The sequence below is a fragment of the Vombatus ursinus genome, unplaced genomic scaffold, assembly GCF_900497805.2.
Source record: "Vombatus ursinus unplaced genomic scaffold, bare-nosed wombat genome assembly UNPS02000749.1, whole genome shotgun sequence".
NCBI lineage: Eukaryota > Metazoa > Chordata > Mammalia > Diprotodontia > Vombatidae > Vombatus > Vombatus ursinus.
Genome location: NW_020940527.1, coordinates 18417722 through 18430071, shown reverse-complemented (window position 1 = coordinate 18430071; position 12350 = coordinate 18417722). Strand labels below are relative to the sequence as shown.

At 39.2% G+C, this 12350-nt stretch overlaps 1 protein-coding gene across 1 annotated transcript in view; it reads right to left on the bottom strand.

Moving 5' to 3' along the window:
• PKM (pyruvate kinase M1/2) overlaps nucleotides 1-12350 on the bottom strand; it is a 41327-nt gene that overhangs the window by 7123 nt on the left and 21854 nt on the right. Inside the window, exons 3-8 of the mRNA XM_027859126.1 lie at nucleotides 11536-11627; nucleotides 6891-7022; nucleotides 6127-6313; nucleotides 5290-5560; nucleotides 3320-3470; nucleotides 2469-2621 (exon numbers count right to left, since the gene is read on the bottom strand). Of these exons, the coding sequence (XP_027714927.1) occupies nucleotides 2469-2621; nucleotides 3320-3470; nucleotides 5290-5560; nucleotides 6127-6313; nucleotides 6891-7022; nucleotides 11536-11627 (986 nt within the window). The remainder of the gene's footprint in view (nucleotides 1-2468; nucleotides 2622-3319; nucleotides 3471-5289; nucleotides 5561-6126; nucleotides 6314-6890; nucleotides 7023-11535; nucleotides 11628-12350) is intronic.

The following is a 12350-nucleotide window of genomic DNA, read 5'->3' as shown; positions in this document are numbered from 1 at the left end:
CACTGAGAGTTATTATTGGGCTATGATGGGCTTCATTCTGCACTAAGAATGAAGCATGAAACCCCCAAAACATGGAAGATAAATCCATGAGCATCACTACAGCTGGCACTCCCTGAGTCCTTATCATGTGTTATTAACCTTGAATAACCAGAAAGAAAAAAGGCAGTATTTAATATTGAGTGAAAATAACATTTACTCTTGACTTTGCCAACTCTTAACTTTTACATGAAAGCTCAATAATGTCTGGATTGACATTAGCAGATCATTTACAGCTAAATAAATTTTTCCATGAGCATAGATACTTACTAGTCTACCTCACCCCAATAAAAGGAGCCCAAATAATGCTGATTAGCTTTTCAATTCTCTTCACCCTTTTCAAATCAAGGAGGAAAGAAAAATTCCAGCCTAACAAAAATTATTTATACTTAGGAAAGTATCTTTGTTGGCATCAAAAGCTTAATACAAATCAGGGGTCTGATCAGCAGTTTTCCTAAGGCCTGGCAGGTTCAGTAGCCCAGGCTGCTGGAACTGGATATGAAAAAGAAAAAACAATCACAAAAATGTTTCCTTTCAGGAGGTAAATGGGGAATCTGAAATTAGGCACAATTGAGACAATTGTAGGGCAGGCCAGATCCCAACCCTATCGGGGTGGCACTTTGAAAATGAAAGCTTGTGAGCTACAGACAGTGAGGAACCATTAGAATACAAACCAGATATACGGTTGCTATAAGTTTGGATGAAAACTCAGGCTTAATCAAGCAGCTGTCATTCAAACTGGTTACTTGGTTGTCTCATAAATTTTTCAGGATTAAAGGTTTGGTCAACTCTTCACTTAAATAACTAACGTTTTTGATAAGGTGGTGATGAACAATTAATACCTGGGCCATACCACCTTGTAGCTGTCCTCAAAAAGCATCTGACAGATCAAAGACACCCTTAATTTCTGTCACTGGATAGGTACTGTTTATTTCTTGTAATTTTGTGCTAGACAGAAAGATCAGAGCAGTTAACAATTAAAATAAAAACAAGCCTAAGCTCTCACACGGGAAGGGTAGTTCAAAAGATAGGACCTCTGGGACAGTAAGAAGTCTATACCTCTATCGTTATAGAAGACTATAGCTAATAGCTTTGCTTGGGAGAGGTTGGGGAGGCAGGCAAGTAAGCACTAAAAAGAAACCCCATCCTCACTTTGCCTAGACCTGGAATGAAGACTTTAACATATAAGTACAAACACAAGTGTTCCCCAGCCTCCTTCCCTATTGCATGAAGCTTAATATTAGACCAAAGAAATTATATAAAAATAAAAACCAGAAAATTAGATTAAACCGAGGGCAATAGCATTAGGAAAAGCAGCATTTATATGCTGCACAGTCCAGAATTTAGCTTGTTCTCAATCAAGGAAAAGTCTTTGGAAAACAGGTTAATGGTACATGGTCTAGGTTGAAACTCAAAGCCCATAAAAGCAACAGGCTACCAGATGGCACTATATTCAAAGGCCTCAGGCAGACACAGTAACTGTCAGTTCATGAGAAAATTCCAGACCTCTGACATTAACTCCATGTCCTCAGTTAGTGTCCTCTGCTACTCCTTGTCACTGCAGTCCTCTTCTACCACTAATACCTATCCCAGCCCTCTGGGAAAGTCACTCACCCCCCTCCCCAACTTATGATCAGAATTAGGTGGGACAAATATGATGTCCACCAGAAGGAGAGCAGTTCCAGGCAATCTGGACATGAAACTACTCATCATTAGCTAAGAGCACACATTCAGTCCCAAACCCTGAAATAGAAGGGGAAATCTGCTCTAGAAAAGGAATACCTAGAAGGGCAGTAGGATATTAAGAGTATGGCCCAGGGCAAGGGAACCCCACTTTTGCACACAGAGAGGGAGAAAGAGAGAAAGAGAAAGAGAGAGAGAGAGAGAGAGAGAGAGAGAGAGAGAGAGAGAGAGAGAAAGGCCAGAGAGAACAGTCCTTGGGCTATTCTACTGACTCACAGGTTACTTCCCTCTATCAAGGTGATAGGAGGCAGGTAGTTGACTCTAAGAAGCTAGAGGTGACGTTTGGTATAATAACCTTTCCAAGAAAATAGGCTAAAATAAAATAACTTCATCTGCCAGTCTAAGCCCAATACAGGGATATCAGAGGACTAAGCCCCTAGGGAAATCCATTTTGACAGGTGTCCTGAAGACCCAGAAAATTAGCAGTAAAGGAGAACTGTGAGCATCTAGGACAGAAGTGAAGGGGGGCAGAAATTAGGAATGGGAACAGGGCTGTGGTGAAGGAAAGCATTACCCAAACATTTAAAGGGAACATGGCGGTTATTGGACTGGGATTGAGCCAGGAATCCACGTGAACCTTTCTCTTGAGAGAGTGCCCCTCCTCTGTTAGACTTGCCATCTAGAGTGATGACTAGGTGAGGGCTGTCTGACCACCTTCCCTTGCTCTGAAAAGGACAGGGCTCACTCACCAAGTGTTGCATCCGCACAGCCTCTACTGGATAGTCCCCTTTGGCAGTCTCTCCAGACAGCATGATACAATCAGCTCCATCCAGGACAGCATTGGCTACATCACTGCCTTCAGCCCGGGTGGGGCGTGGCTTCTTAATCATGCTCTCCAGCATCTGAGGAGATACCACAACAGTGACACCTGTCCCTGGTCTGCCTACCCCCAAAACCTAAGTCTGAACTTTTAGATAAGGGGGAAAAAAAAGGGCTGCCCCTGGGATTTCTTTGGTATAGGGAACCACTGGTGAGGACATATTCTCTAAACAATATAGATTGGTACCTAGTCTGCAACTTACAGTCATAGACCTGCCTGCAGCATGGAAACTTAGTCACTTAACCAGTGACGTGTCCAGGGTCAAACATTCAGCTTTTGTGGGAAGCAGGATTTGAAATCAGGTCTGACACTAAGGCTAGCTTTCTATTTGCTATTCCATACTGCCTCTTCAGTAAAACAGTCTAAAGTTAAATCATTTCATCTGACTTCTAATGTCTAGAATACAAGGAGACCAGAGAATTAAGTCAATGGGGAAACCCCACTGGAGTTTCCTTGATAGGCATCCTAAATGTCTAGAAAATTATAAAAGAGTAGGTAGACTGAACCAAATGAAGCCAACCTAACACTCAAAAAGTGCTTCTATCCCAAACAATTTATTAGACCTGGGATGAACCAGACAATATCAATAATGTACTATTGCTTTAAGGAAGTCCCAGAAGTAAGGTCTGTATTTAACCAAAAATCTATGCTTAGAGCTCTCATTGCCACTGAAGGGTGAAGGTGGGAGGGCAAAAAAGAAAAAGGAAATGGGAAGAATACCTGAGTGGCGCAAATAACAGGTTTCCCAACTCTATTACACCTTCCAATCATCATCTTCTGGGCAAGGAATACTTTTTCTGCAGGGATCTCAATACCCAGGTCCCCCCGAGCAACCATGATGCCATCACTGGCTTCCAGGATCTCATCAAATCTGACATCATAAAAAAGGGGAAAAAAAATTCATTTTTTTAAGGCTATAAGGACAATGTAAAGGTACAATAGAAAAGGACCGTAGATATCATGCTACAGGCAAGAACTGGGAATGTGAGAGAAGCTCTGTGGCTTCCTACTGACTGGGTAAGGCAATGAAGGCTATTTATTAGGAGGGCTAGATAGGCAGTAAGTCTCATTTTCTGACTACATGCCCCTGAACGAGATTACATTCTAAGATGACTTGATAGTTGGTCAGATAGTCTCTAAAGGTTATAGGATTTCTCCCTTAATTGAGGGGTAGGGAGAAAGAAAAGTGTGCAGACCTGACAGAATCCCTACAGAAAGTGAAATTAGACATTAGTTCATTCCTTTTATCATTTCAGATATCCAACTGGGTCATTTTCTCCACCACTCCTATGATAGGAAAATAGTCTGATTTCATACTAATATTGTAGCTATCTCTACAGTTTTGTTTCTAACTCCCATTTCCCAAAGAAACTTCTCCTTTCCTGTTAATTCTGAAACAGGGGTGGGGAACCTGCAGCCTCAAGGCCACTTGTGGCCCTCTAGGTCCTCAAGTGCAGCCCACTGAGTCAAAAGGCAGCACCCAAGGACCTAGAAGGTCACGTGTGACCTCGAGGCCGAAGGTTCCCCAACCCTTTAGAATCTAAAGGCTACTTAATGATCTACATTCTTCCTATCTTCCAGGTTCCAATCTGAAGCTAGGTCCAAGACCTTGGTCTCATCATTGTGCTATCTATCCACTGCTCTGCTCAGGATGGATCCTTTTGGGATATCAGGCTGGTGAAACAGAGTAAACCTCACACTCACGCCAAGTCATGAGTATCTGTGGCTTATTAAAATGACAGAAAAGATGCTATTAACATAGCAGCTGCTTAGTAAAAGATTAACTAACCAAAATCAGCTTTAAAATAGTACCATCTTTTCCTCTGGAACAGATGTGGTCTGAGCTTTCTCTCATCCGTTAAAACTAGAGGATTCTTCCCCCCCCCTTATCACTCTGGCATTACCTCAGATTTGTGTTTTCTTTTGGGCTCAATTCATGAGAAAAGGCAAGCATTTGTCATATGGCTGGGCTAATCTGGAGAGTGAATTTAGCACTGATATTGTAGAATGAACAAAAATGGATCTGGAGTCAGAAGACTTATTTAAGCTCTGTAACTTAACTACCTTTGTGATTTTTGTGCCTGTATTTCTCCCTCATCTGTAGGAGGATGATGTTAGCCCAGATAATTTCTAACATCCCTTCCCCTTAAGCTTTAAATTCCATGATCTTATCATGCCTAAATTAACTGGCCTTTTGTAGGAAGGATTAATTAAGAGGGCCTATACTTCAGGTTACTAGAACTGAGGTGAATAAAGTGAAATGCTAGTGCTAGCATTAGAATCTTCCTAGGAGGCTGTTCACTTCCAGAGAAATGGGGGCCACAGGGAGTGAAGGGGTTAATAAAGACACAAGGGGTCAGAATTTACCACCGTATTCACCCCAGATGCCTTCCCACCCCACAACATCCATAGAAGGGAAATGGCATTATAGTAAATCAGCAACTTTGGGTTAATTATTAGGGCAAGAAAAATCAGCTTAATGATATTGATCCTAGGTGCTATTTATATATTTTCCTTAGCAGTCAAACAAAGTCTTCCTTCAGCTATCAATCTATTCTAAGCAAGCCAGGAAAGTGATAGTTAAAACTTCCTCTGACAGGACTAACCATCCCTGGGATCCCATTCTGGGATGGAAAAGATTGTTTTCTTCTTCTCCTAGAGGTCCCTAAGCATTCCTTCCTTCCCCTTACCTTCGGACTCCTTCATGGTTTTCAATCTTGCTGATGATCTTGATGTTTTTTCCTTTCTCTCCCAGGATCTTTCTGACTGCATGGACATCATCTGCCTTTCGGATGAAAGATGCAAATACCATATCCACATCTTGCTCTAATCCAAAGTTTAGATCTTGGATATCCTTCTGAGACACAGCAGGCAAGTCTACAGCTGCCCCAGGAAGGTTCACACCCTTCTTGCTGCCCAGCATGCCACCATTCTCCACCTCAGTCATAAGGAAATCTGGACCTATCAACCAATCAATAAACATTCATTAAGTATCTACCATGTCTACCATACACACACACACACATGTACACACAAATAAACACAATGTACTATATGTACTATGTTGAGAAGGAGTACAAAATAAGAAGATAGTTCTAACTCCCAATCCACTCCAAATCTAGTTTACTTACTTATGCCCTTCCTTAGTAACAGAATGACCTCTGTTACTTTTTGCTATTCTTACCAATTATGAAAACATGTCATTTGGACAATAATTTAGCACAAAGACTCTGACACATTCATCCCTTCCCTTCAGATTCTCTATATGTTGATAAACAGAGAAGATGGTTATTTCTTATCCTTTCCCAAAGAAGTAGAAGGGCTGACTATGGAGTTAGCTGAGATCAAGTTATACATCTCATGGCTTTTTGGAAGAGAAACCACAGGCTGCCATCTAAATGCAGGACAAATTTCATACCACTCATAAGGGTTCTCCATATACTTGGGTCTAGGCTATTTTGGAGGCGAGCTTGTTGGAGCTTATGGCAACAGTATTCTACCAGACCGAGGCCGCACCCAAAGCATACCTTTCTGCTTCACAAGAAGAGAAATGAGCCCATCGTCCACAAAGATTTTGCCACCAACATCCACCACCTTGCAAATGTTTTTGTAGTCTACCCAGAGGACATTTTCATCACATTTCTCCATATAGGCATTGTCCAAGGTGACTTTGAGAGTGTTGCCCTTCTTTAGCTCCACTTCAGCTGTGCCACTCTATATATATAGGAGAAACTGACTCATTAGTCTGCTCATTAATGAGTTCACTGTATTTGGGCCTTATAAACAAAATCCCACTTCTCTCCCCAACAGGGAACAATGATTGTAAGCTAGAGACTGAGAATGCACTTGTAAATTACAGGTCACAAATCTCACCCAGCTTCACAAATGTTTTAAGATTTGTCGCAGGTACCACTAAGCTACTAGGGAATAAAAAAGCCAGTACCCCTATCAGGACATCAGATCCTTAGGAGTGAAAACCCAAAGATTCTTGGAATAATTTTGATTAAGCAAATGTTCTTGGCCTTTCTTGTATTATGGACACTTTCTCTCAGAACAATGTTTTTATATGCATAAAATAAAATACATAGGATTGCAAAGGAAATGAAATTGAAATGCAGTTATTGAAATATTTAAAAGCAAGTTCACAGCCCCAGGTTATGAACCTCTAGATTAGTGCAAATATACTCTTGTACTCTCTCTCTCTATCTGTATGGTACTAGTTACTCATCACAGAAATCGTCACCCAACTGAATGCCTATTTCACCCTGCCTTCACATCTCTGGATACTCACGCCCTTGATGAGTCCAGTTCGGATCTCTGGTCCTTTGGTGTCCAAGGCTATCGCAACAGGCCGGTATTTGACAGGATCGGAAGCATAGCTCTCTGTAGCTGTTCGCACATTTTTGATAGTCTCTGCATGGTACTAGGAAAGATAATGAAAGAAATTCAAATAAGAGCCTTAATATATACTATTACCTAGCTCTCACGTCCTCTCCTTCCCCTACCCCTATTACCTTCATAGGATTTAAAAGGCTGTTAAAGTTACAGTCATTTTAGACAGTATGTATCACTCAGGAATTAGAACATACTGTGTAAGATAAATTGTTGCCACTGCCTCTCAAATAACCCTTCCCCAGGATGGATTCTGATATAAGGGATAAGGGATATATTTTTTAAACGGAGGAGGCTCATAGGATAAGGGATAGGGGTAGGGAGACTAGTAAGTACACAGAACTAGATTACTTTTCAGAAGTTATAGAGGGAAAAAATGTGACCAATTTCAACCTTTTTGTGAAAATCTCTAGGGAAATATTACATACTGTTTCAGCTTGCAATAAAAACTGGAAGTTTATAAAAGACAAAAAAAAGGTATTATGCTTTGGTTTAGAAAATGGGGGTGTATCTATATTGACTCAGGGATGTAGAATTTTATGTCTTGAATAAATCTTATGCCTCTCAAATGTCTCCTATGTCACCTAGAGACCACTGAAGGAGGTAGAAGGAAGATTAGACAGAGTAGAAAAATGCTCTGATATCCTCTAGATTTATGAATTAGTAACCCAATGGAACAAGAAGCCCTTTAATTGAAAATAAAGAGCTATACAGGAGCTAAACTCCATAAATTACAAAACCGTGTTCCTATATATCACTGTTTTACATGGAACACCACAATGGTAGCATTATTATTGTTATGATTTAAGAAGTCTCGTCTTGTTCAAAAACCATTTTTATTTATAATTAGTTTAATTATTTGTTAGGTCTTCTCCCCCTTACCCCGTAAAGTTATATACATTCATAATAAAAAAATTAAAAAGAAAAAAGTCTGCATGTAGTGACAGTTATCACAAATTGGGTAATTAAATTCTAGTTCTTGACTAGTAAATCTGAGTAATTCTTCTCATTCTTTATTGACTTTTCACTTTTGATCAAAATGATGGCATAGTGCTCACTTTGCATGAGTTAACAAGGCCACCAACTAAGTACACCTTAATCAAAGTCATATATACCTGGGTTTCAGAGTAACAGAAAGGTAAATCACACATCCCATTCCGTTCCCATGATTATGTATGTTTAAGAGTCATTTTCTACTCAATAATCTCTTATTTTATCTTTTCAGGTCCTCTACCCCTTTTGTTTGAACTTGGGACTCAGAGGCAAGAAAAAGGTTGAAAGAGTCTTTAGAGAATGGTGTCAAAAGGAGACTGTTTGACAAGAACATTTACTTCAAATGTTGTACATACACAGTGACAGCCATGTTGTGCAATGACTAATATTGATAGACTTAACCCTTCTCAGCAATACAAGGATCTAAGACCTCTCCAAAGGCTTCACGATGGAAAATGTTGTCTACGTCCAAAGAAAGAACTATGGATTTTGAATACAAATTGAAGCATACTATATGATACTTTTTTTCTTCCGTTGTGTTTTGTTTCGTCTTTCTGGTGGTTCCTCCTATTGGTTCTAATTCTTACTTACAACATCACTAATGTGAAAATATGTTTAATAGGAATGTATATGTATTGTCTATATCAGATTGTGTGCTATCTTGAGGAGGGAGTGGGGAGGGAAGGGGAGAAAAATTTAAAACTCAAACGCTTAAGGAAGTGAATGTTGATAAATCAAAATAAATTAATTTCAAAAAAGAATACATAGATGAGAGCAGAAGTTCAGATGGGGATGATATGATGAGCACCTTAAGTGACTACCAGATTAAGTTTAATAAATTTAAAAATAAAACAAACTATTGAATAAAAATTAAAAAAAAAAAAAAGAACATTTACTTCAGCATTTTCCCACCTGCTATCTTTTATTATTACCATCCATGAAAATTCACATGCAAAGAGCTTATACAAACTCCTAATAAAATTTTATGAACAGAGTCACTGAGGGACCTCAGGGCACAGTCTCGGTGATGGATCCCAAAATTGGTATGGGACTCTAGACTCAGGTCTCCCTTCTGTTTGATCACTTAATAGACTGCTTGTTTTTGCAGTTATAGAAGGAAAAACTTCACCAAGGGCTCTATCTTCCTACATTCTACATTTAATTATGTAAAAGTAGACACTTCTGAGACCAATAGGGTGCTAAACGACATGCAAATTCAGCACTGAAACTGCTCACATGAACTGCAGGGGCAATATGCTACCATATACGTGATGAGAACACCTGTCACTCCTTAATATTAAAAAAAAAAAAAAGGTTGGGAGGCAGGGGAACTTCAGTGTGTGCTCAGAAGAGGATTTAAAATTGGCACAACTCAAAGAGTATTCCTTGGCCTTTATTCTGTGCTGCCTAGTGATCAGACCTTTGGCAGAAAGTCACACAAACTGTAAAAGGAATTTAGAGACAGCAGGTGCAGCCTCATTTTCATAATCTCAAACCTCAGCAACAGCCTTATTTCTTTTTGATTTAAAACCTAGGTCTTCTTACATTGAGAGGAATTTAATTTTTATAAAATGAGCAACCAGGGTTCTAGACTCTAAACCATTAATTAGGCTCTAGCACCATCTCTAAACTTTTCTAGTATTTAGTAGAAAAACAAATTTAAGGCAAATCCTAATACAAAGGGGAAAAGGTCTAAGATCAGTGAAAAAAACAGAAGAGATTTTGAAGTGCTGGACATTTCAAATCTATTTTAGCTCCTACACTCTACATGTAAAATATGCGCTAAGACTTAAAAGTCAAAGCCTCTAGGAGCAATCTAAGCCTCAGTAAAGCCTTTATAGTTTTCCCTTAAATGCCAAAGTAATTTCTATAAGCAGTTAAGTCTATCCCTTTGAAAGATTTCATACAATTTGTGTGTGTGTGTGTGAGAGTGAGAGAGAGAGAGAAAAACCCATGACAACTACTCAGTAGCCATCACTTGAAGTGACAGCCCACGGCTCATGACCTTTACAAGGCCAGATGCCTGCCAGGCCATAAGCTGTATATGGAATGATCCCACAATAAAAAGCCTCCTATTTCTAGATGGCAGGAGTACTCTTCCTTGGTTTCACTTCTTGTGATCTCATTCTCAGCTTGAACTTAATACCAGCTTTTAAATACCAAAGGGTGGCTATGTACAATTCATAGGTCAGCACGATTCTGCTGATCAAGGAGACCAGGAAAGTAAAGGAGAGAAAGGGGGTAAATGAGTTTGCTTTTAGGCTGCCCTGAGCCCCAGAGGTAACCAAAAGGTATGCATTTAGAATGGGTTCTGGGTGCTCCATGAACACCAGCTCCTAAAGGAAGATTGAAAATGTACCATCTTTATTTCACTGTCTAAGAACCTTCCAGAGAGATAAGCATGCTGATCAAGCTAGGAAGTTAACTATCAGAGTGTTTTAGTACAAAAGAATCAGGACAGACACCCAGTATCTAACAATGATCTTAAGGCTTCATTTTATACACCTCAAAGTGGCAAAGATGAGAAAAGATGAAAATAGTCAAGGTTGCAAAGGCTGTAGAAATATAGACACACTAACAAACTGTTGGTGAAGCTATGAATTGGTCTACTCGTAACAATTTGGAATTTTTTTCGAAAAATCTGATTAAACTCTTCATATTCAACGACCTGATTACTGAGTAGATGCCCCAAGGAGATCAAAGAAAGAAGGACCTCAATAACAAAATATTCACAGCAGCACTTTTTGTATAAATAAAGAAATGGAAAAAATGTAGGTGCCCAATAACTGGGGAATAGTTGAACAAAACTGTAGTCTATGAAGGTACTGGAATATTCTTGTTCAATAAGAAATGAGGACTATTAAAGGAATTCAGAGAAAAATGGAAGACATTATGAACTGCTGCTGAGTGAAGTCATAACCCAGAACACCTGGGTTTTAAGTCCTGACTCTGCCATTTATAGAGTAAACTCCACTCCCACTTCCATTCCCCAGGTTAGTGTTTCCTCACTGAGATTACTTTCCCTCTTCTTGTATGTTTATACTTATTTGCATATTATCTCATTATAACATGAAGTCCCTGAGAACTGGAGCCCTGTTTTTGAATTTATATATTTATATATTAGTAGAGTGCTTGGCACATAGTAAATACTTAATAAATGCATGTAAACTAACTAATAACAAGAAAAATATACTCAATGACACTAAAAGAACCCCAAACACTGAACTTTCAATTTTAACGATGAAGTTTGGTCCTGGAAGAGATAACGAACAAGACCCCATGCTTCTTAGCAGAAAGGTGGGAAGACTTATGGGGGCAGAATACTGTATATACTTGTCAGACTCAGTGACTGTATCAGTTGTTTTAAATAGTTTTCTTTGTTAAATAGGAAGGTTTAATGGAAAAGCAAGAAGAGGGGATTATCCAGAAGTGCCTCATATTTTCTTATTAATCATCACATTTTTCTTCTTTTTAAAAGATTATTGGGTGAATTGAGCAGCTCAATTTACAGGTAGGGACCACTCACCCCCCATACTCGCTAGAATCCTTACCTCATGAGTTCCATGGGAGAAATTTAGACGAGCCACATTCATTCCAGCTTCAATCATCTCTTTTAACTTGTCCACAGATCGGGAGGCTGGGCCTAAGCGACAAAAATTTTTAAAAAAAATTAATACCATTAATAGTAACTAATTATATGGTGAAAGTCATATAATTTCATAATTGCTTTAAACTTTCTTTGACATCTCTGTTATTCACCAACATCAGAACCCTGTTTCCTTTGACTCCCAGCACCCCCCCCCCCAACTTGTACTGGACCAAAAGCACTGGATAAGGCTTAGTCACAATCTAAAGAAAGAAACCTTAGACATTACCTAGTTCAACCTCTTCAGTTTTACTGATATGGAAAACTTGCTGCCCAGAGAGATGAAGTGATTGATTGTCCAAGGTCATGCATCTAGAGAGTGTCATGGCTAGGATTCAACGTCAATCCCTTGGCTCCAGACCCAGTGTTCTATAAACATTCTATGCAATGTTTGTTCTCATTGTAACACAGCTTGAAAAAGTCTCTAGGTCCAACCTACCTGTTGTACATAATACCTCCTTCAAGGAGAGTTTTCAGGGCCTTTAGGAAAAGTAACTTGTGAAGGGCAGAGCCTACAGGCTGCCTTACATATTTAATACTCAAGGGAAGAATAAATAAACTAGTCACTTCCAACATCAGTATTCTAGCTCAATTTCTTCAAGTTTTCAAATTCCTTTTTATTTTCACCAGGTATTTAGAACAAACTCCTTTTGTTACTCAGGTATGCAATTTTATTTATCTGAGTTGGGAAAATTCCTCTCCCTTTAACAGCATATGCCC